The sequence below is a fragment of the Alligator mississippiensis genome, chromosome 2 (genome assembly GCF_030867095.1).
Source record: "Alligator mississippiensis isolate rAllMis1 chromosome 2, rAllMis1, whole genome shotgun sequence".
In the NCBI taxonomy this organism is placed as follows: domain Eukaryota; kingdom Metazoa; phylum Chordata; order Crocodylia; family Alligatoridae; genus Alligator; species Alligator mississippiensis.
This window is the reverse complement of record NC_081825.1, coordinates 60,596,477-60,621,749: the sequence shown is the minus strand read 5'-3', so window position 1 is coordinate 60,621,749 and position 25,273 is coordinate 60,596,477. Positions and strand designations below refer to the sequence as shown.

The following is a 25,273-nucleotide window of genomic DNA, read 5'->3' as shown; positions in this document are numbered from 1 at the left end:
CCGTTCCTGGCTCCGTCTGCAGAATTTTAGTTCTACTCGTAAATCAATTGTTAGTCTACTTGTCTTAGTGATAAGTGTGGAAGCGAGAGTAAAAACATGCGGAGTGCATAAGCAATTACAAAAGCAGGGTGTATAGATTATGCTGTATTTTTACCACAGTTGGATTACTCGTGGGCCTCTGGTTAAAAGCCTACCCATAAAGCATTCCTGAACTGGGGACTAAGGATCTTAACTCTGACATCCTTGTTTTCCCCAGTCTTTGTAAGAAAGGGTTAAGGCAGGGGTTTCAAGCACATCAGGCCTCACTGGTTGGAAGAATACCCTGGGGCTGGTCCATGGGCTGGATCGGACCTATGGGTCAGATCAGCCCTACAGACCAGCCTTGTGCTCTAGATCTTGGACTGGCCACAGAAGGTGCTGTGTGTGGTGCAGTTCTGCTTCATGCTCTGGGGCATAAACTGGAGTGGGCATTGCGTGTGCTGCAGGGGCCATCCGGTGTGCCCCACATGCTGCCAGCAGGTCAACTCTGAGACCAACTGGCAGCAGTGGGTACTGGATGATGATGAGACTCTGCGGGCTGGCTCTGGCCTGCGGGCTGTATCTTTGACATCCTTGGGATAAAGGACACTTTATCGCAGATGCCAAGGATGGACAGCTCCAGAAGAAATCGTTTTACAGTCAGTCTGAAACCAATCCCTGTTGTTTCAGGGCTCCTTCACATGCACATGCACATGCACATGCACACACACTCTCTCTCTCTCTCCCTCTTGTTTTAGGGCTCCCTCTCTCTCACCTCTCCAGTTGTTTCAGGGCTGGTTCTCCCCTCCACTTTTTCAGGGCTGGTACACACACACACACACACACACACACAGCCTGTTGTGTTAGGGCTCCTCTGTCACACACACACACGCACCCCTCCCTCCCTCCCAGCTGTGTCAGGGCTGGCACGCGCAGACCCGGGGCTGTGGCGGGCGGGGGAGCGGGGTGACGCGGCCCTGAGTCCGGGGGAGGCCGCCACGTGTCCCGGAGATTTAAAAGTTTGGGAGGGAGCGCGCCCGGCCCGCGCTGCAGGCTCCTCTCAGCTCCGGGAGCGCACGGGCCAGCCGAGCCGGACCATGCTCCGCACCAGCCTCTGCCCGCAGCAGCAGCCGCCCGCCGGCCCGCAGCGCAGCCCCGGGGACGTGCCGGGCGCCGCCGCGCTGCTGCTGCTGCTGCTCCTCGCCTCCTGCACGGGCGCCTGCCGAGGTGAGCGGCGAGGGCCGGGGGCAGCGGGGCCGGGGCCGGGGCAGCGCTGCGGTCGGGGCCGGCCGCCTCCGCTGGCGCTCGGGGCGCGGGGGCAGCTCCCGCTTAATACCCGCCGGTGCCTTGGCTTCCCTTCGGCACAGTCTCACGCCTTTTTCATTCTGGCTGGCGAAAGAAATGATGCCTGAGACGGTCTGTGAAGTTCTTGCTGGCAGCAAAGAAATGAGAGGGGGAACTTCTTGTTTTCTTTTGAGCAGAAACCCGGGTATAGCAGCAAGCGAGGAGTGAAGTACTGGTTTCTATATTACTCTTCTAGCAGTCGGGGGGGGGGGGGGGATTGTTGCGTTTAAACTTGAGTTGTTTTCCTTTTCCAGGTCCAAAAAAAATCAACTGTTTTGCAATCTGGCTTTTATTTGCAATGGGTCCAACACTGAATTGGAGAATTAATGTAATCAACTCTTATGAATCTCCATTTCCTTTATAAAGGCTAGTAATAGAATCACAGAAAATGCAGGTTGGAAGGCACCTTGGGAGGTCGTGTAGACTGGGGGTTCTCAACCTGTTTTGTACCAGGATCCACTTACGAACATCACTGGCTGGCCCCAACCCAGCTCCCCTTACTCCTGACCCGCTGCTCCTATCCCCAGGCCCCAGTGTGTGGGGCCTGGGGGGCCCCAAACAGCCCCTCACAGGCTGCAACTCTGCCAGCCTCCAAGGGGAAAGCCAGGGTTTCCCACATTTTTTCCCTGTAACGGAGAATCCATTTTTAAAGTTTCTTGGTCCATTTTAAATGTTTCTTCCTGACCCTTTCATATATTCTTGTGACCCACTTTTGGGTCACGACCCACAGATCGAGAAACACTGATGTAGACCAACACCCCTCCTCCCCCAAGCAGGACCATCCCCAACTATCTCATCCCAACCAAGGCTGTGTCTAGCTGGGTTTTAACAACTCCGAGATTCCACCACCTCTCTGCCCAGACTGTTCCAGTGCTTTACTACCCTCCCAGTGAGTGTTTTTCCTAATATCTAACCTAAACTTCTCTTGCTGCAACTTGAGACCATTGCTCCTTGTTCTGTCATCTGCCACCAGAACAGTCAAGCTCCATCCTCTCTGTAGTCACCCTTCAGGTAGTTGAAGGCTGTTGTTAAATCCCCTCTCAGTCTTCTCTTCTCCAGACTTAAGTAAAATGATGTTGTAACTAAATAAATGGCATTTTAGTAAAAACAGAACTTATGTTATAGACAGATAGGTAGATAGCATTTCCTATTCTATCAGGAGCTTTACAACATCATTGCAAGCGTAGTTATTAACTCCTTGCAGAGTAACCTCATACAATAATGCATTACATATTGACTGTTTTTGCTTTGTTTGTCTTGCTTGTATGGGAGTTGCTCTTTTACCTGTGACTGTGATATTTAAGCGCCATCAGAAAGTAGCAGGGTCTAAATATTTTACCTCACTAAAGAGCATGCTTTTAAAAAGACCAAAAAAAATCTTTGAATTTACACTGTTACCCATAGATACTAGAACCAAATCTGAATGTCTGGAATATCCACAGTGCCCCAGAAGTTAATGTTTGATGCTGCTATTTCCTATCAGAGGGATCCACTTTTAATGAAGCGATATTTACTTGCCCTTTTAAAGGATTAGGAATACAATTCTGCATGGGTCTGATGCTCTCAATTCCCATTTATTTAAACTGCTGAGAATTGTGGATCTTCAGGGAGTCGGAGGATCAGGCCCATATTGTTGACAGACGGGTCTAGGGTTGCCAGTAACTTCTTAAAATGATCTAGAGCAGGGGTAGGCAACGTTTTTTGGCTGGAGTGCTGAAAAACCTACAATGCCTACCTTGGAAGGTGCCGACGTGCCAGCAAGCCAGAAAAACAAAATGAGGACAGGGGGTACATGGCAGGATGCTCTGCTTGTGCCCCTTGCCCCCACCCAAAGCCCTTGCCTCCCAGCCCTGCTGCCCTGTGCCCCCCACCCTTGCTGCCCCTTACCCCCCAGCCTGGGCTCTGTGGCTATCAGCAGTTACCCAGAGCCTAGGCCAGCTGCAAACATCTGCTGCCTCTCCACCCTGGCCCTGGCCTCAGCTGCCTCCCAGCCCCAGACCTGGCCCCTGGCTCTGCGGAGGCAGCACATACCGGCAATGCTCCCTGTTGTGCTGCCCTCACCTCCTGTGTGCACAGGAGCAGCGTGGGCAGCAGCGCAGGGTTGCGCCCCTTCCTGCTGCCCCCACCTGCAGGGGAAGTGTGGCAGGGCAGTGGGGAGCTCGGAGCAGGCAGCTTTCTGAGCCCCCTGCTGTGCCCTGCCGCACTGGGTTCCAACGCTGCTCTGCAGAAGCGGCAAGAGCAGCACAGCAGGGAGCATTGCCAGTGTGTGCTGCCTCCCCGGAGCCCAGGTTCAGGTCTGGGGCTGGGAGGCAGCCGGGGCCGGGGTGCAGTGGCAGCAGATGTTTGCAGCTGGCTCAGGTTCTGGGTAGTTGCTGATAGCCACGGAGCCCGGGATGCTTGCAGCAGGACTTCCATGGGAGCAGCCCGAGTTCTGTGGCTATCAGCAGGTACCCAGAGCCGGGGTCGGCTCCGACTGGGAGGCTACAAACAGCTGCCGCCTCCCTGCCCTGGCTCCGGCTCCGGCCCCGGCCCCGGCCCCGGCCCCGGCTATCTCCCGGTCCCGGGCTCCAGGAAGGCAGCAGGTGCCAGCACTGCGCCTGTTGGTCCGAGGGCAAGGAGGCAGCAGCTGTTCGTAGCCTCCCGGCTGCGGCCGGCCCCAGCTCTGGATAGCTGCAGCCAGCCGGGAGCCCGGGCTGTTCCCAGCAGGCAGCTGGGACGCTGCAAACCCTTCTGGGAGCAGCGCGGGCTCCCGGCTGGCTGCAGCTATCCAGAGCTGGGGCCGGCTGCAGCCGGGAGGCTACGAACAGCTGCTGCCTCCCCAGCCCCAACACGTGCTGAGGAAAATGGCCTCACGTGCCATGCTCGGCACGCAGGCCAGGGGTTGCCGACCTATGATCTGGAGAGAGGTTTACATTTCTGCAAGCCTGCTATTCAAAATAAAATGCTATGATAGTTTTTTAATAGAGTCACTTAGTGAAATAGAGCACATAGAATCATATAAATATACCAGTATAAAAATGAACAGCACTTTAACAATCTTTTCTGACAGTATTATTATTATTGTTGTTATTACATTTGCCTCTGTCAGCAACAAAGTAACACACATGTGGTACTTATACAAAGATACTCTTACCAAACATTGTGACTCAAACTGTAAAGTACCAAGAATGACATCTTTTATGTTGCCCCAAGTATACATGCTAAGTTTTCTGATGGCTTCAGCAACTGAATAAAATACATTTTTGGTATCTACACTAGACCAGTGGTTCTCCACCATTTTTGTACCAGGACCCATGTGTGAACATCAATGACCAGTCCCAACCCAGTGCTCCTGACTCTGGACCCACTGCCCAGAACTCCCAGGCCCCAGTCCTCCAGTGTGCGGAGCATGTGGGGCCCAAAGGAGCCCCTTGCAGCCTGCAAGGGAAAAACCACTGTTTCCCATGTTTTTCTCCTTTAAAAGAGAACCAATTTTTCAAGTTTGTTTATCTATTTTTAAAGTTTGTTTGTGAGCCTTTCATATATTCTTGCAACCCACTTTTGGGCCGCTACCCATGGGTTGAAAAATGCTGCACTTAATCACACCCTCACCAGAAGCTGAAGAAAACAATTGTTTCATTCTCTTGTAATGAGAGATTCTGTAACATTACGTTTGGGAGCTTCACTAAATTTAAAACATGAAACTTATCAGTGTATTGATAGATTTCATCTGAGTAGCTGATTGCTAGAAAGAGTTACTGTGTTCTATGATTTAATGTAGTCATATTTTTGTTAGCCTAGAGCCCTAGACCCCTTAACAAGCTGAAATATGAGCGCTTTTGATTAGTCAGTTGTGATTATTTTGAATATGCAAAATATGTTAATTGTTCTCTTGAAGACCATGGACCCAAATCCATTGCAAAATTACTTAAAATCCCGTTCATTTCAGAAGTGGAAGGGAAGAGAGCCTGGTGTCTTAGGGAGTTGAGAAAAACAAGTACCTCATTAGAGAAGCAAAATTTACATGCTTAGGCTGTATATTACTAAATGACAAATTATTTACCTTTTTAAAAAAACAAAGAGCAAGACATTTGATTCCTGGGGCCAAAAATGACAATTGAAAGGGGCACTGGTATAATTCTGCAGCCTTGGTCATGTGACTAATCCCACTGATGACACCAACCAGAATTGGGTACTACAGTGAGGATCAGGATAACCATAGACAAAAACCATTTTTTTCCCAATAAATGTCTAAGACAGGTAAAATACTGTCCGCAGAACAGAGGTGACTTATTTGGAACTTTGTACTTGCATTACTTTCATATGTTTAACAGATGGAAAATCTGATCATATTTTGGTAGGATCCCCCACGTAAGTCAACATTGCATTTTCAATTAAAGGAAGATTTAAATATTAGTTATTTATCTCATGAAAATAAACACATTTCATTTTCAAGCTTGTAACAACTGCTCAGCAGAACCTAAACAATTTTTTCCATATTTGTATTGAGTTGCTCATTTATTTTTCCCATTCTAAACATTTTCCTCTTTTAAAACTGAACCCTTTTCTTTTTTCTTTGGGTTTTTATATATATATATATATCCCTATAGCATAAGGTGCTCCAAGTAGTCAGCGATTCAAATGATAGATTTGATGCTCTATTTTTGATGCTCTGTCTCAGGCTCATTGTTTTTTTAAATCTGCTATAAAAACAGGAGGCATTTTATTCAACATTTCTTCATTTGTAGCTGCCAAGAGTAGCTAATGACAAAGGCATTTTTCACAGAGTAAGGCTTACATGAATAGACAATACATCCAGTAAAATGATTTACTCTTTAAATGGTAGAGCTATCAGTATGAACACCTTCCCAGAGCTTATGGTCTTGAATCTTGGGGTGTCAGTAAAAAGGTGGGGTTCTCCTGCAAACTTCTCATGGTAGCAGCAATCTCCTTTGCCTGCATGCTGCATAGCACCCATTTCTCTCCTGGACACTTTGTGAAATCTCCTTGGCAGCTGCTTTCTCATTCTGTGCTCTCTAGTCCAAAGCCTCTTCTGAAAGTTCATCCATGGTATACGCATACAACCCCTCCTTCACTTACATGGAAAAAAATTGAATTAAAGCCCAGATTTAGGAAAGTATTTAAGCATGAGCTTAATTCAGTATTGGAAACTCCAAGCGTTTAAAAATCAGGGAACAGGTCCTCAAAATCATAGGTCAAGAATATCATGAGTTTTTTTTAAACAATAAACTTGTTATTTTTAGCTTGTTTTTAATCCTTTCAAATGCATCTAGACTGTTTCCAAGTTTTTTTTCCAAGAAAACTGTGATATAGTCACATGTACCTCGAAGTTGGGGCTTGAAGAAAACCATACTAAATCTAGTGAAACAATAGCATTGCATAAGTTAACACTACAGTCTTTCACAATGTACTTCAATGTGTCTATCTGGGATTGGCAAACCAGGTGTTTAAACAAAATTAGGTAGACTTGAAGTTACAGCAGAGTAAATTTTGATTTGAGATGAAGAAAAACTTCTTTAATGTGAGAATAATGAGGCAATGGAATAGACTTTTGGAACACCTGCCATCACTGGAGGTGCTCAAGAGCCCGGACAGCCACTGGTCAAGGATGATCTAGGCGTATCTATGCCTAATGTCTACCATAGGTATTTCCCATGCTCCTGGGATTTGCTGGTTGCTGACCCCCTCCTCCTTTTTTCTGCTGTATGTACCAGGGCCTTTTTAAGCCTCCCCCGAAGCACCGAGCATTGGCTACAGCTAAGGCTGTGGACTTCAACTTGGGTGTGCTAATTCTCTTGCTAGGAGCAAAGCCCAAGGTTCCTGGCTAGAGGGTCTTGCCCCTCTGCTTAGGGTCAGACTGATTGTCATATTTGGGGTCAGGAAGGAATTTTACCTCCTGGTGAGACTGTTATGGATGGTGGGGGGTTTTGCCTTCCTCATTAGTGGGGAGCCTCTGCCCAGGACTTCTTGATCATACTATCAACAAGCATTTCATAGAAGCAGGACATTGGTTGCCATGGTTCTCCTGTTTTACCTGTGGTACGTTAGAGCGTTAGGTTTGTGTTGTGTCAGGATTAAAGGTAGTCGTCTGTAGAGTTTAGATTATGGTTGTGTGGGATGGATTGGATAGGGGCGATTCTGCTTCAGGCAGGGGGTTGCATTAGATGACCTCTGGAGGTCTCTTCCAGCCTTACTTCTCTATGACTTTGTGACTTTAGATGCCTAATTCACTAAAAAAAAATCTAGAATACCCATGTTCCCATGAACACAACACTGATTATCCACCTGACCTGAAGCTTCCACAGTACCAGGGGCTATAAACAGATGTCAGCCTGGGAGTGGGATGAGCCATGCTGAGATGTGATCCAGCACAGCTGATCCACTTCATTGGATGATACAGATGTCATCTGTTGTCCCAAGTCGGTGCATGGCAGTGTGATACATGTGTACCTCTGCAAGCGGGAAAGCCTGGGCCTGATTCTGCAGGGAAATCCTAGGGTATGAAGGATCAGGCCATTGGAGCACTGGGAGTGCCTGCCTGGGGCAGCTAGAGAGTTCAGGCAGCTCCAGGTTACCCATGCCCTCATACGCTAAGGCCAACAGACATCCGCTGCAAAAAAAAAAAAAATCACAATTTTTAATCTCCTTTGTCACAGCTGCAGTTTTGAGAATTTGTGATGTGACAAGGAGCATGGTTGTCTGTTTGCTTTGCCTTTGTGCCACCATACACATTTTTATGGTGGCACAAAGGCAATGTCTGTTAGCTGCTGCAGAAGTGCTCCACTGGGAACAGCTTGGCATGTAGCCCCCACCTAAGCTTCACCTGTCATACAGTTATGAGGCAGTTGATGCCTAAATCCCTGAAAAGAACTGATTGAGGGGATTCAAAAATAGTTTTCTTCCATCCCAGGACAGCAACCTAACTCTGAGGCTGTAGAACAGACCATGAGAGTTAAATGTCCTGCAGCCATCCAGTTGAAAATGCTGGGTCACTGTTAAAGCAAGAATTCAAGAATCATGGGGTTAGGAAAACAAGAGTCTTGGTGTTAGGCTGCTGAGGGGCATTAGCTGAGAGTGTGGAGTCCTGGATTCTGTTCCCAGGACTATTTCCATTTTTTTCCTTTCATATCCAATGACAGTCTAATGTAAAATACATAGATGGTGCTGTGGATAAATAGGAAATGCATGTTATGCAGGAAGAGTAAGAGCATAAGGGATGATATACTGGGTCAGACCCCAGGTCTACCACAGTATTGTGTGTTGCAGTAGCACAGAGAGGATGCTAAGGGGAAGAGTATATATGTAGGGTTTGTACCAAGGGTGTCAAGTATAAGGCCTGCAGGCTGGATCTGGACCACGGAGCCCTATAATCTAGCTCCTGGTGTGGTCTCTTTTTCTGCACCAGAACAGACCCCCCCCCATGCAGTGTCCAGGGTGTGCACTGCCTATGGCACTCACTCAACCCAAGTTTCAGGCTGCACCTCAATAATCAGCGTGGTCGGTGCAGCTCAGGATATGGCCTCAGTGCAGGAAGCGCAGCCTGGCACCAGCAGCGAGTGAAGCTGCCTGCTGGGGCTGGGTCCCAGGCTGCGCTGCCCACACCACATGCTGCAACTGGGTCCTGAACTGCATCACCTATGCTTCAGCAAGTCGTGCAAATGGCGCAACCCAGGACCCAGCCCAAGCTAGTGGTGCAGCCAGGAACCCAGCCCCTGTGAGCAGTGTGAGTGGTGTAGCCTGCGACTGGCCACAACAGCTAGGGCTGGATCCTGAGCTGCACCACCTGCTGGGACTATTGTCCTGGACTGGCCTGGGCAGGTGCCACCTGTGCTGGATCAGGCATGTGGGTGGGGAGGAGGTGGGGTGTCCATGGGCCTGATCTGGCCCATGGACTAGCCCTATGTCACCATGCAGCCAGGTGAGTTTGGCATCCTACAGACTGATCAGACTCTAGCCTCTCTTCCCATGCAGCTTCCAGCATTGAGGAAGTCTTAATTTAGCTGTTGCTTACTACTTGGGTGTTTATTACATACAGGAGCTATCCTGCATGAAATTGTCTAATCCTCTTTTGAACCTGGTTAAATTGCCAGCTTCATCTTGTGGCAGAGTCCCACAACTTTTTTGATTTAAACCTTGCTTCCTAATAATTTCATTGTATAGCTCCTTGGTTTGCTATTATGAGAGATGGTAATTAGTAAATCTCTATTTACTTTTTTGCCCACATTTGTGGTTTTATAGACCACTATCATGTCCCCTCAGTCATCTTTTGTGTAAGCTAAAAAGTCCTAGTCAATTTAATCTCTCCTTGTATGGAAGTATATATCCCTGATCATCTTTGTTTTCTCCACCTTGTCTAGTTCTACTATATTCTTCTGGAGAAGGGGAGAGGGAGCAGAACTGCATGTTATTCAAAGTGTTGGTATCACGGGACGGGATCCTTAAGGATGGCTGTGTTACCCCTAAGGCCCCTTGACTGTGCCAATTTGGCCCGATGGACACCCTCTATTCTAGCCAGCCACTTCTTGTTGGAATAATTGATTTAGGGAGGCTGCCTTTAAACCTATCTAAGCACGGTCTTGATGGATTTCCCTGGGCCCCGCAAGTCCCATTTCAAAATAGATGTCCCTGGATAACCCAGCCTTCTGGGCTGTATGTGTGGCTCCAACCGCCCTTTTACCACACCCCAAGCCCCACAGATGGTATTGGCGGTGTCTTGCCTAGGTCTTGTTACAATTTGGCCCCTTGCCGGGCTCTCCACAGCCCCATCTCTGTGCCCCTCAGTGGTGGGCTCTCCGCAGCCCTGTCTCTGCACCTTCTCTGGCGCTGGGATCCCCACGCTGCAGTGGGCCCCCAGTGAGGCCTCCTCCTTCCCCAAATAGCCTCACCCAAACCACCAGTCTTATAAAACAGCAAACAAAACATAAGCTCCTGGGCTATAACATAACAAAGTGCAAGGCATGCTGTGCCCCTTTAAAAGAGCAAAACTCCCTCTCTAATACTGGGTGCCTGGAGGCGAGGGTACTTTATAGGCTCCTGGTGCCCCATTAGCCCTAAGGGTAGCATATCCCATGGCTGTAGCATCTCTGAGCCCTTTCTCCCTGATGGCTCCTTCCCCTTCAGCTATCGGCAGGTAACTGAGCTAAAAGGTCCCAACCCTAGGGTTTATATGGGCTTAGGGCCCTGCCTCTTCTGGCCAGCTGACCAGGTGCAGATGTGGCCAATTCCCTCATTAGCCAGTTGTCATGGCAACCTGCACCTGGGCTCTTATCTGGCCCTTTGTGTTCCCTCCCCTGGCAATCTCTGCTCTAATAGGAGCAGGCACTTTCATGCCCTGCGACAGTTGGCATACCCTGGATTGATATACAGTTACATAATGTTGTCTTCGGTTTTATCAGTTCTCTTCAACCTTCTATTTGCCATTTTTACTTCTGCTGAACACTGGGGCGATGTTTTTAGAAACTAGCCACAATAATTCCAGGGTCTCTTTCTTGACAGTTAATATTATCTATCATCATGTCTATACACCTTGGGTTATTCTTTCCCACAGGCATCAGTTTGGACTTATCTGAGTGCCCTGAAGATTGCCTGAGGCGCACCTCTGTAAGAGGGAAAAGCTGGGGTTTCCCACTTGGAGAGCCATACCCCAGGCAGTCTCTGAGGTGTGTCTCTGTAAGTGGAGAACTGTGGCTTTTCCCATTTACAGAGATGCACCCCAGAGGTTCCCCGCAGTGCGTAAGGAACAATGGGCAACATACACCATAGCTGATCTGCTTCATTTGGTGGTGCCTGTTTATATCTTTGGGGTGGCTTTAAAACTGAAGAAGGAGCTGAGCCTTGGGAGCTTGCTGGAACTGTTATGCTTTGTTACAAGTGCATGAGCCCATAGCAATATTAGTGAGTTAAATCCTAGAAGGTGTTATCTGTCAACCTCTCTAGCTCCCTCAGGTGCTCCAGTTCAGTCATCCTGGACTTTAGGGACCATACTTGGTCCTTGAGTGCCAGGAGCTTCTTGCACTGCATGGAGCTATATGCCACCTTTTCTCTGGGAGTGTAGTCAGACATATGGCATTTGGTGTAGCTGCCACCTTGATGATGGACTTCTACCTGCATTCTGTTTAAATTTGTTTTGGGGGTGTTATTTTTGAATTTTTTTACCTGTTTTTTTCTTTTGCTCCTTTACTTAGTGTTTGAGTGGTTTTATATGGGGTTAGTTCTTTCTTGCTTTTAACTATGTTGCAACCTCCTCCCGCGAAGACAAACCTCTCATCTGGTCAGCTCATTGAGTCCTGGGGCACGCTCAATCTCTGAGTTTGAGCTGGGTGCTCTTGTAGCAGAATCTAGATCTCTGCTTTGACCCTAGTACTGCCTGCCACAGCTCACACTAGGCCTCTGTGAATGACTTGTAGGCCCTCTGTTAATCAAGAAGTCTAATCAAAGGGGATTAGTCAACTTCCACAATGTTCAGGGTCTCTCCAGAGGGGTTTGCCTTCAGAATATGAGAGAATCTCCCCTTAAAGAGTTGAGCTGACAACTGAAAATCCATAAGGAGAAAATCCACAAGAAGTCAGAAAGACAGGATGAGATTGTTGTTTGGACAAAAGGAGACACGCGGAGTAGTGAGGTAGATTTGTGAATCATCTGTATAGAGGCAGTAGGTGAATTTGTGTCTGCCAATGAAGATTACTCAGAGATAGAAGAGGGAAGAGGGCAAGAAACCTAAGGACAGAACTCAGTGAAACCTCAATACAAAGTTGGAGGCTGGGGGGAGGGGATGAGGAGGATCTTCTGTATGAGTAATAGGAAAGGCAGGAGGACCAGGGTAGCCAATGAAGAACAAGCTTTCAAAAAGGAAAAAGCATGGTCAGCAGTTTTAGCGGTGGTTGATAGCAAGGAGGATGAGACTAGAGCACTGAGTCTGAATTCCTTGGTATAGGGAATGGTCATTATAATCTCTGTAAGAGCAGTTCTAGTGAGTGCAAGGGCCAGAAGCCATAAAGAGAAACCAGGGTGGAACTGAAGGAAGGGAAGCCTGAACAATAACTGTAAATAGTGCATTTGTTGCTGTTAGAGATGAAAAAGGAAAGGCAGCTGGGATGGTAATTGAAGAGATAAGTACATTTTTTTAAGATGGGACAGGCATATCTTGTGAAAGGAGAAAACCAAGGGAGAGTGTGAGGTTGAGTAGATCCTGTGCTGAGAGAGAAGTAGAGGTAGGAAATGGGGAAGAGGGGAGGATTTGGAGATTGAGTAAAAGGTAGTAAAAGGGTAGCTGGGATTGTGTGTGTGGTACCCAACTAAGTAGCAGGACTAGAGTTGTTTGGGTGAGAAGATGGCAAAACAGGAAGAGAGAACAAATTTACTTTTCCTTGGATTTTCTCATAAGTGCCCATTCTGAATAAGGTTGCTTTCCTGATTAAGGGTCAGAGTCCTTAATTTTCTACATATATCTGTACACAGATATTTTACCCACATAAAAGTAAAATAGCATATGATCTCTGTGTGTACATGCACATGTGTGTACATTCATGCATATGTATATGAGATCCTTATGGTTTACAACAGGTAAGTCAAGCTTGTAAGTCAAGCTTGCTTGCCTCCTTGGGTGAGATCTAGACCATGGGGCTCCTCACAGGCCAGATCCAGACCTGTCTCTGGCCGTGGGATGAGCAGTGGCAGGGATTAATCCTTGTGGTTTCTTGAGTTGCTGTATCAGCTCAAGGGGTTGTGGAATTAACACAGTCATTGCTCACCCAGCCCAAGCGCATCCCTGATGCAGCTCTATACCCCAGAATTTGGTGTAGGTTCTGCTTCTGCTTGCCTTGACCCTGAATTCCTGGACACTCCAGAAACCCCATAGGCCAGATGACACAACTCTTCAGGCCATATCTTTTACATTGCTGGTTTACAAGAACAGTGCTAGATGAGGTAATGGGGAGGTCAAGGGCAGTGCTAAAGAATGGACAGTGGCTGCTGTGGACATATAATCGGAGACCATGGATAGTGTGTAACAACTTGGGAAGAGGAGCTGGGGTAAGAAAACTGAAAAGCTGGTGAAACATTATCTGCTCAAAAGCTTCTGGTACTGGCAAAAAGAAATCTAACCAATACTTAAGCTTTATTGGTTTGTGCTAAAAGCTTTTCAGCTTTCCTTCTGCTTCATATGAAAAGCCTTAGGCATGTCTACACGTGCACTTTATTGCACATTAGACTAATTTAATGTGCAGGAAAGCATCACCGTCTACACGTGCACCACAGTTAGTGTGCAGTAGATTAATTTACTGTGGTGTAGGATAGTCTCATCAGACACAGGTACTATCTGATGGTGTTGCCAAAACGGCTAGTTTCGTTCCCCTGGAGGCTTGTTCAATTACCCTCAAGGAGAGAGTCACACATACAGGCTGGGTCCATTTAGGTTTATCGTTTGCAAACAGTTCGACCGGGGAGCAGAGAGCTCAAATCAGGGCCGACAATGAGTCCGGCCTGGAATTACATTTTTATAGCTTACATTCAACAGAGTCTTGACGTGTTAGAAGTTCATTGGCTGCAGTACCAGTTCCTAATTGTGACGTCTTATCTTGTAGGCTGTACTTAACTAGTTATTGGTTAATGTGACTTATCAGGGTTAGTACGTGCGCACTCAAAGGTAGAATTGCAGCATGCTCAGAAGAAAAGAGCAATTTCAACAAAGTTAGTTAAACTTTAGTAACTTCCTATGTTAACGTAACCTTAAGGCACTGGACAGAGATGATTTCAAAATGCAAGGCAAGCAGTAAGAACCGCAGACCACAGCTTGGACGTTAGACCTCCTGATCTTTACACAAAAGGGTCATAAGATGGTCATAAGACACTTCTATCATATGGTTGTTGCTCAAGCATTACTGCAAAATTATGGGGGCTAACGTCTTTTTACTACAACTCCCCCCTCAGATGCTTTCTTACTCTAAATTTTTAATAAGTGTCTGCGATAGCCAATTTCTGATAGTGTACAAACATTTCACGGTTAACAACTGATCGAACAGTCCGTCTCAGAAGGGTCATGATGCACGGTAGCATACAGGGAAGCAAGCAAAGCGTTGATACTAACAAGCATAAGGCCATCAACACTCCCTTTATCCAGCCAGTCTGGGGAAGCCAGGATGTGAACCAGTCAAAGTTCCATCCGTTCCATGTCTGGACTGGAACATGTGCTACCTTCTCTATATCATTTGCTAGGTCTTTTATCAATTCACCATTATCATCAATTTCAACACAACAGTTGGACAGGTTTAACTTTTTACACACCCCTCCTTCACTGGCAAGTAAATAGTCAAGAGCTAAACGATTCTGCAGCACCGTGGTGCGTATCTGGGTGAGTTGACTTCCAATTAGGCGGAGGGCTGCGGCAGTCTTGTTAGTGACTACCTCTACTACGGCCTGGAGTCTGATAATGCTGTTAGTCAGATAGGTGGGCTCCCTTCCAACCACAACTGGTTCCCAAGTTGCCGGGTCATAATATTGAATGATTCTTTCGGCTGGCCATTCATTATCGCCCCACTGTTGACTCCCTCCTGCGGCTATCCTTTCAAGGGAGGTATCAGTACCACGCTTAGCACGATAAAGCCCAGGGTTGATGGTTTGAGTATCATGAGGTGTTGGCTGCACTAGCCAAACGCCAGGAATCAAAGCCCCTAGATAACAGGTCCCAGCCCAATGGGGGGGAAGCTGCCTATATGCCCATCGCCCGCAAATCCACCACAGCCCACAGGTTTCATTTACGATGCTAGAACGGGAAAACATTAAAGCCAAGGTCAGTGAACCCCTTTTTAAAGAGTTTTTCGTACCGTTTTGATAATGAGTGCAATTGTGGCCCCAAACTAAAATTTGTTCCTCATCCAGGAGACAAGGGAGGCTTTCAAACGTATCTTATGAGGCGTTTGCATGTGTCCAAGCACCTTGGCGAGGGGCAACCTCCTTAGATATCCATGTCTCTTGGCATCGTGACTGTCCCACCCTAAATCCCCCTCCCTGTTGGGAAATACAAATAGATCCTTTAATCTTCGCTACCAGGAGTCTCCCAGAACCATTAAATCATGAGGAGAGATTAAAATCACGATTAAAGCCCCAGTCAGAGATTATGCCTGTCCTATTGAGGGGAATAGGCAGGAAAGGGACTCCCTCATCACTAGAAACAGGAGTAAGTGCACACAAAAGACAACTGTGGTTAGTTAGAGCGCGGGCTGACTCCTTGAGAAGGGCCACCCATACATTTCCCACCCATGGGTTTGCAGGTGGACCTTTAGGTCTTACAGTTTTATTCATGGCGTAATGGTAATCTCCTATGCGGATTCCCTGGGGCTCAACCTCGAAGGGAGGATTTGAAGGCCAAGCTCTGAGGATTGCCGACCAGAGTTCTGGTTCTGGCTCTATACATACCGGTGTTGGACCAGCACGGAGTGCATATGTTATTATAATTTCTCGACTCAAGCAGCATTTGGAGAGGGTATGCATAGAGGCATTGATTATAGTAGACTTTGAAGCCTCATAGCTAGTCTTATTTAGGGGCTTAAGCTTTATGTCAAAGGGACATTTGCAGCAGTCTGGGTGATATCCTTTTGGGTTTGCTATACCTAAAAGGGACATGAGTCCAAAAAAATAGATTAGAGTCCACATTTGTGTAAACGTAACTTCAGATCTCCTACTGGTTCACTTGTCCACTTGTCGGCTTCTTGTTCCCGGGTGTTGTCAGCTTCCGGAGTGACCACACCCTGGGAGTTGGTGTCCTCCGGATGAAAAAGCTTCACTCTTGAATAGTGGGTCCACTTGTTGCTGTTTGATAAGCGGACAGCCGTGTGCGTAGTCAGCAACACCTGATAGGGTCCTTCCCACTTTTCCACAAGAGGATCTTTTTTCCACTTCTGTACCAGGACCTGGTCACCCGGTTTGAAGTTGTGGGCTGGTGCGTCAAGCGGAAGGCTCTGGAACGATGCAGCAAACCTGTGTAGAGAAGACAAAACAGACTGCAAGGCAATAACATGTTTCCAAATTTCAGATTTACCAAGTTCTACAGTAACTAGTTCCCTCCATCCTGCTGGCAAGACCCTGGGAGGCATACCAAACATCAATTCAAAAGGTGATAATTTAATTCCCCTACGTGGTGTACTACGAATACGAGTTAAAGCCAGTGGGAGTGCCTGTGGCCATTTCAAATGAGCCTCAATACAAATTTTTGTCAACATAGCCTTCAGTGTCCTATTCATGCGTTCCACCTGGCCTGAATTCTGGGGTCTCCATGGAGCATGAAGTTTCCAAGTGATATCTAAAGCTTTGGACACTTCCTGTACTATTTTCCCCACGAAATGACTGCCTTGATCTGACTCAATAGACTCAGGTAACAGAAATCTGGGTATTATCTCGTGGAGTAGCACCTGTACTACTGTAGATGCAGTAGCTGTTCTCGTGAGGTACGCTTCCACCCACCCAGTTAACTGGTCAACTAGTACCAACAGGTAATGGTATCGGCCGGATCTAGGAAGCTCAGCAAAATCAATCTGCCAAGCTTGTCCAGGATATTGAGCCCACGGTCTTCCTCCCATAGGAGCTGGTTGTCTGGCAGATTTTGGATTCACATTCTGGCAAGTCGGACACTGAGAGACCACTCTCTGGGCATCCAAATAAAGTCCGGGGGCTACCATTTGACGAGTCAACAAATCTCCCATTGCTGTGCTTCCCATGTGAGTGGAAGAATGCAATCGGTGGAGTATCTCTCCCAGCAGGGCTCGAGGTATCAACACTTTCCCTCCTGGTACGATCCACCATCCCTGTGAATTTTTACTAGCCTTGAGTTCAGCAGCTAGCTTATCTGACCCTGGATCATATTTTACTTCACAATTTTCTAAATAGGAAGACACTTCATGGGCCGTGCCCTGGAACGCTGCCTCTCCTCCTGTTTGTGCTGCCTCTTTGGCTGCCATGTCAGCCTTTGCATTTCCCCTTTTCTGGCGTTCATCTGCAGCCTTGCCATGGGCTCTTACATGTACCACGGCCACCTCCTTTGGCAGCCGGAGGGCTTCCAATAACATTATTATTTGTGGGCCATTGGCAATCTTTTGTCCAGAGGCCGTGATGAATCCCCGCTCTTTCCACAACAACCCATGGGCATGAACAGTGGCAAAGGCATAACGTGAGTCTGTAAAAATGTTTACCCTTTTATCTTTTCCCAATTCTAGTGCATGAGTTAGGGCCACGAGCTCAGCTGCCTGTGCTGACCATGTCACAGGGAGCTTTTCTTTCCATACCGTTTCTGTCAATGTCACCACAGCACATCCGGTATATCGCACACCCTGTATCACACTGCTCGAACCATCTACAAAGAATTCCTCCTCCGGGTTCTCAATTGGGTCATCGTTCAAATCAGGGCAAATTAGTACTGTCTGTGTCAATACTTCTAAACAGTCATGACCCGGAGGCCCCGGCTCCGGCAGTAGAGTCGCTGGATTTAAGGCAGTGGTGTGCTTGAAGGTAAGACCTGGATTAGATAAAAGAAAGATTTCATATCTCGATTGTCTGGAGGGGTTCAAAAATTTCCCTCCTTCTCCTCCGAGAATCTGGGGAACCCCATGTGGAGTGTGTATCTCCATGTCAGCTCCCATAACAATCTTTTGGGCCTCTTCCATGAGGGTAGCAGTGGCGGCGACAGCCCTCAAACATGCAGGCCACCCCTTTGCCGCCGGGTCTAAGACCTTGGAGTAGTATCCCACTGGTTTCCAAGTTGGACCAACTGGCTGAGTTAAAACTCCTGAAGCTACCCCTTTTGTTTTCATGCACATATCGTCTATAGGGCTTGTGCCCATTTGGGATCATTAATGCTGGGGGTCGCAAGAGGGCAGCTTTCAGTAATTCAAATGCATGTTGTTTTTCCTTAGTCCATTTCCAATTTGTGAGACCCTCCTTCGTGAGGGACTCATATAGGGGTTTGGCTTTTCCCCCATAATCAGGAATCCACAGTCTACAAAACCCGGTTAAACCCAAGAAAGCCCGCAGCTCTTTAGGGTTCCTGGGAGCAGGCATATCCTGAATTGTTTGAATTCGATCCTTGCTCAGAGCCCAAATCCCCTTCTTAATCTCATATCCCAAAAAGGTAACCTTTGGTTGGCAAATTTGAGCTTTTTCTCGAGACACCTTATACCCTCTCTGTCCCAGGGTATTCAGTAAGGATTCTGTCGCCTTTTTCCCGTCTGTAAGTCGGGACTTGCTATTAATAAATCATCAACATATTGCAACAGTGCCACCTCGTGGTGTCTCTCTTTCCAGTGCTCCAAATCTTTTTGCAAAGCTGTTCCAAAAATATGAGGAGTTGAGGCAAATCCCTGAGGTAATACCGTCCACAACAATTGGGTCTTATAGTATGTATCTGGATCTTCCCATTCAAAGGCAAACAATTTCTGACTATCTTCATGTAGTGAAATAGAGAAGAAAGCATCTTTTAAATCTAGCACAGAGAATACCTCAGCATCCGCTGGAACCTGGGTTAAGATGGTGTGGGGATTTGGGACTGTATGGTGGTCCACTAAAATCTTTTTGTTTATGGCCCTTAAGTCTTGTACCAGCCTAAAAGAGATTCCATCTGCTTTGGGTACACCCAAGATTGGGGTGTTAAAGGGGGATGATCCCTCTATTAACCACCCATACCTCTTAAATTTTTCAATTAGTGGCTTCAAACCTATTCGAGTGGCTTTCTTCAGAGGATATTGTTTGACACGCACAGGACCTTCTCCTTCCCTCAGGGGAATTTTTACAGGGTGTACATATTTTGCTCAGGCAGGAGTTCCATCTGCCCATACACAGGGATCCACATTTTCTAAAATCTCAATCCCTTTGGGTTCTGATCTTGTCTCAACTGTCCGTAAAGCCATCTGGTAGTTTGAGCCTTGCTTTACCAGTAATTGCACTACGATTTGATCTTCACGGAAGAAGATTTCCGCTTGCAGTTTTGTTAGCAAATCCCGTCCCAATAGTGCTACTGGGCAGGCAGGTGATACTACAAATGCATGCTCCAGCTTATTATTCCCAATCTTCGTGAGGAGGGGCTTATATACAGGCAATCTGATCCGTCTTCCCTCTATCCCTTCTACCATTACATGCTTTCTGCTTTAGCTAAAGGGGGTTTCGCAGGAATCATTGAAAAGGTGGCCCCAGTATCCACTAGGGCCTCATAATCTCTGCCACCTACCCTAATCTGTACCATGGGATCCTTCCGGGCGTTTGCCCGTAGGGCGGTGGCCTTGAATCCCTGGACCCTTCAGCTAGAATCTTCTCCCGAGGATTCCGCTAGCATCTGGCAGTCCCCTCGTTGGGTTTCCCTCTTTTTATCCCGTAGCTTAGGACAATCTTTTTTCCAATGTCCTTTTTCCTGGCAATATGCACATTCATCCGGCTGCGGCCGACCTCTTCCTTTCTTCTGCCCCTACTCTGGTTGCCCTTTCCATCCTCCATTGCCATTAGTACTCTTGCTTAAGGTGGCTGCTAGCATGGCCATTTACTTCTGTCCACGCTTCTCCTCCTTCTTTTCTGCTATTTGATCCCGGTTCCCATAGACATTATACGCAATTTCCACTAGCTCTGAAAGGGGTTTCCCTGGTCCTCCTTCAACTTTTTGCAACTTCATCCTTATATCTGGGGCCGCCTGCCCAATAAACAGCATATTCACCATGCGGTGATTTTCTGGAGCCTCAGGGTTTATTTCACTAAATTTCTTAAAGGCATCATACAACCGCTCGAGGAAGGCTGAGGGAGATTCATCCTTTCCTTGGCGGACCTCGCATATCCTGGAGAGGTTTGGTACCCGTGGTACTGCCTTACCCAGAGCTTCTACTATAATCCCCAGATATTGATGATTCAGATCTCTCCCTTCCTCTGAGTCGTTATCCCAATTGGGACTCTCAATAGGACATACAGCACGCAGGTCCCCTCCAGGGGCTATTACCCGCTCCTCAGCTATCTTATCCGCTACTCCCTGTACCATCCACCTTTCTTCAGAGGTCAGGAGGGTATGCAGCATCATTTGAACATCAGCCCAGGTAGGACGGTGGGTTTGCCCTACTGACCGAAACAGATTTTGCATCTTATCGGGGTCTTCTCTAAAAGAAGGATTTTGATTCTTCCAATTAAACAAATCTGACGTGTGAAAGGGTACGTAAACGAAGGTTGTTCCCCCCGCTTCTCCTGGAGTCACTACTTGTCTCATGGGACAATTGTAATTGGTGTAATTGGGGTTCTTGTTACGGGTATTCCAAGTGGCTTTATCATGCCAGGATTCCACGAGCTTTAATGCTGATTTGAGCTGAGCCAGCCCCTCTGGGAAGCTGTCCGTTTCCTCATAAGGGGGAGCTGTTGGTGGGAGATTCTCTGGGTCTTTTCCCTTCTTTTCTCTTGAAACCCCGGGGCCAATTAGGGGTGCTACTGAGGGACTTTCTGACCTCTCCCTGCCCAACAAGTCAGGATCCTTTCGGAATGATGAGGATGATGGTGATGATTCCTGGCTCCTGGAGCTGGGGCTAGAGTCCGTCTGAGATGATGATGGTGACTCCTGACTCCTGGAACTGGGACTGACAGATGACTGTGTTCTAACTCTGCATCCTGGTCCCTGAATCAGATCTCCCTCACTACCAGAATCAGGAAGGACTTGGGCTGTTCTCCCAGTGTCTTTTGCCAATAACATCTTACACATTTTCTTTTTACACTTCTGAACCCATGGGGGAACAGGATTCATTATAGCACTTATCCAACAATCTATATACAGCCACTGATCCCAGTGGCCGTCCCGGGTTATCACATTCGAAACTGCATTAGCTAATTTTACATTGTAAGAACCATCTTCTGGCCATCCAACCCCGAAAGTGGGCCATTCCTTCTGACAAAATATAATCAAGTCATCCCTTGTCATTTCTATTCCATAGTCTCCCTTAAATTTACCAAAATTCCTCAGCATGCATCCTAATGGGGAAGCAGAATCTTCTTCTCGGGAGCTACCCGAACCCATTGTGTCGACCAATATACAAATGCACTCAGGTCCCTGTCCGCTGGGTCACGAGGTTACAGCTGAGCCCCCTTGCGTTCGACTCTACCTTGTTGGGCAGAATCGGTGCGGCTAGGCTCAGCTATAGTCTCAGACTTGGTCAGCGGCTCATGTTTCTAAAGGGATTCCCCGGATCCAAAATCCAGACCAATATGCTGGATACCAAAACCAACACTTAAATCCTCAGGGCTCCCCAAATTCCCTTACAGACCATTCAATTGACACAAGGAAAGCGAATACTCACTCTGCTGGACCCCTGGCGCCGTCTCTTTGGACCCACTCAGCCTGGGTGACTCGTTCAAAGGAGTGCCTTTGACCTTTCAGGTGCCCAACTCATGGACCCGGGGGTCGTGACAGACTCCAAGATCAGTCCGGTGGCCACTTCACGACTCCCCTTTGCCGATCTCGTCGTGCCCTGAAGTAGTCCAGAGGGCTCCTGGCTGGCTCGCCAAATTGTTGCCAAAACGGCTAGTTTCGTTCCCCTGGAGGCTTGTTCAATTACCCTCAAGGAGAGAGTCACACGTACAGGCTGGGTCCATTTAGGTTTATTGTTTGCAAACAGTTCGACCGGGGAGCAGAGAGCTCAAAACAGGGCCAACAATGAGTCCGGCCTGGAATTACATTTTTATAGCTTACATTCAACAGAGTCTTGACGTGTTAGAAGTTTATTGGCTGCAGTACCAGTTCCTAATTGTGACGTCTTATCTTGTAGGCTGTACTTAACTAGTTATTGGTTAATGTGACTTATCAGGGTTAGTACGTGCGCACTCAAAGGTAGAATTGCAGCATGCTCAGAAGAAAAGAGCAACTTCAACAAAGTTAGTTAAACTTTAGTAACTTCTTATCTTAATGTAACCTTAAGGCACTGGACAGAGATGATTTCAAAATGCAAGGCAAGCAGTAAGAACCGCAGACCACAGCTTGGACGTTAGACCTCCTGATCTTTACACAAAAGGGTCATAAGATGGTCATAAGACACTTCTATCATATGGTTGTTGCTCAAGCATTACTGCAAAATTATGGGGGCTAACGTCTTTTTACTACAATGGTGGAGTAAATCACTGTGCTTAAATGCACGTGTAGATGGTGATGTTGGGGTTAGTTTATTTCGGCTCAAATTGAGCCACAGTGTATTCAACTACATTGCACATGTAGATGTGCCCCCTGAGAGGAAGGAGGAGGGAGCTAGAGCATTGATTAAAATTTTCTTTCCCTGCAAGGCAAGGATTTATTGGAGAAGGTGTGATTATTTGAAGTACTTCTCCATTTCACTCTCCAAATAGTTCCCTCCTCTAGCCACTTCACTAAAGCCCAGCATATGGAAAATGCCCATATTTAGAAACATTATTTTAAAACATATGCGTACACACACAGAATCATTGGGAGAATTTTAACAAACAATTTGCTTTGAGGTAAGGTTGCTCAGATGTGTTTCCTCTCACAAATACAAACCCTGAAAATCAAGGTAGTGTGGAAAATGCTTTCCTATCCTGCAAAATTTTCCCTATTAGAGAATGTTAGGATAAAACTGAGGCAGACAAGGTTCCTTGGGTGAATTTGATATCTTTTATTAGACCAACCCAAATAGTTGGAGAATAGTTATTAAGCAAGCTTTCGGGTTCAAAAACCCTTCATCAGGCTAAGGAAGTTTCAGCAGTTGGTGTGTGCTCTTCCTGGATGGAATGAAAAGTAAAGAAGCCAGGGCCTGGGCTGGGCTGGGGAGTCAGTTGCCAGGCAGATTATAATGTATCAAAAATCCAATGTCTATGTTTAGTCCCTGATCTCTAGTATCCAGGAGGTTGATGAAATGGAGCTCATAGGCTCATCTCTGGGAAGTGTTGTGTAAGTTTCCCTTGAGGATCAGGACTGAGAGATTGGAGAGAGAGTGGCCCTCCTGTGAGAAATGTGCCCCCACCGGGCATTGGATATTTCTGTCTTTGATGGATTTCCATTGTGTGTTCATTCTGGTGTGCAGTTGTTGTTTGGTCTCTCCTACATATTTTCCATCAGGGCATTTGGTGCACTGGATGAGTTATATTACATTTCTGGAGGTGCAGCTGTAAGATGTGGGAATGCTGATGGCTCTGTTGTGGGGTGTAGTAATTGTGGGGGTGGTGGAGATGTGTTGGCAGGTTTTGCATTTCTTGTCCTGGCATGGTCTGGATCCTTTTGGTGTGTTCTGGGCTTGAGGAAGTTTGCTTCTGGTGATGAGGTTGGCGAGGTTCAGTGCTTGTTTAAAGGCTAGGATGGGTGGCTCTGGGAAGATCTTTTTAAGAATAGGGTCCCTTTCTAGTATGGGTTGCAATTTTTTGAGGATTTTCCATACAGGTTCAAGGGACGGGTGATATGTCATAACCAGCGGTGTGCGATTTGTGGGGGGTTTTCTTCTGTACTGCAGCAGTTCTTCACGTGGTATCCAGGTGGCTCTTTCAAACGTGCGATCTACCTCTCTGGAGGAGTGTCCTTGTTGGGTGAAAGCCTTTTTAAGATTGGTGAGGTGGCGATCCCGGGTGTTCTCTTCAGTACAAATGCGGTGGTATCTGAGGGCTTGGCTGTATATCACAGCTTTTTTGGTGTGTTTAGGGTGATTGCTGGTTCTGTGCAGATATGTATGTTGGTCTGTGGCTTTCTTGTATACTGTGGTCTGTATTTTACCCTTCTGGATCCTGATCATTGTGTCTAAAAAGGAGATGTTGGTGCTGGAGTATTCTAAAGAAAGTCAGATGGAGGGATGGTGATTGTTGAATGTCTGATGGAACTCAATCAGAGATTGCAGGTTCTCAGTCCAAATGATAAAGATGTCATCGATGTATCTTAAGTATAGCAAGGGTTTGATGGTGCAGTTCTTGAGGAAGTCTTCTTCCAGGTGGCTCATAAAAAGATTGGCATACTGTGGGGCCATTTTAGTGCCCACAGCTGTTCCCATCATCTGGAGGATAAAACTGAAGCTTTTTTTTCCTTTGTGAAAAAGAAGGATCCATTCTGAAGTAGCCAGGTATGCAGGGCAGCCTCAGCCAGCCAACCCTACCTAGGGTGTGGAAGAAGAATGGAAGAAAAGGGATTCTCCTTTCTGTATCATATGTTAGAACAGAGGTATTAACAGGAGTGGAGCTGGATGAGTGATATACCCCTGTCCCAGAGGCATACACTGAACACCTGATTATTCAGGGCTGTCTTTGACTTGGTGCGTGTGTATGCCTTTGATCAGAATTCCACCTGGAATCTGAGAATATTTCAAGCCAAACCCAGACTTTTCTTGTCAAAATGAAAGAAAAGTTTTGTTTTACAAATAATTATTGTAATTATTCAAGAAATATTAAATACAAGGTATAGAAGTCAATTAAGGTTTAGAGTCAGAGCCCAGGGCCCACTCCTCCCAGGGCAGCATCCCTCTCTGTTAGGAGGGAAGCACAGAGCCAGAGCAGCTATGCAGGTACAAATGGCATCCAAACTCCACATGAATCCCACAAATAGCACTTATGTAGCTACGCAAGTGCCATTTAGTCATGCAAAGATATAATAGGAGGTGTGTTTTAGAGTGTCTTTAAGCATCAAGTCCTCAGAGTGCCTAAAGGAGTTTGAATAGTTTATATTGCTATATATGAGAAAAAACATCTATAGTAGATTAACTGTATAAAAAGCCCTTGTTCTTTCTTTCTTTCTTATCAGTAAGCACTGTGTCTATTTCCAGGTGTACCAGTCCCATCTCAAACCTTTCAGGCAGAGCAAGATTTGCAGTTGTGGAATGAGGTAAGCAGCAATACCTTTATCAGGTTTTGGATCCACTACATGATGCAATAATATTCTGCTATTCTTTGACAGTTTGGGCTGATTCTTTTACTGTAAACAGGGCAGGTA

At 46.8% G+C, this 25,273-nt stretch overlaps 1 protein-coding gene across 5 annotated transcripts in view; it reads left to right on the top strand.

Annotated features, from left to right (window-relative positions):
* Window positions 1-1,028: 1,028 nt before the first annotated feature.
* The window catches only part of NMU (neuromedin U), a 49,481-nt gene continuing 25,236 nt past the window's right edge, over window positions 1,029-25,273 (top strand). For 2 of the 5 annotated variants that reach the window (XM_059721759.1, XM_059721756.1), the window contains exons 1-2: window positions 1,033-1,245; window positions 25,107-25,165. In XM_059721759.1, the coding sequence (XP_059577742.1) occupies window positions 1,116-1,245; window positions 25,107-25,165 (189 nt within the window). In that variant the 5' untranslated portion in view covers window positions 1,033-1,115. Of the gene's footprint in view, window positions 1,246-25,106; window positions 25,166-25,273 lie in introns of all 5 variants that reach the window. The other 3 variants (XM_059721757.1, XM_059721760.1, XM_059721758.1) reach the window with 3 other exon arrangements.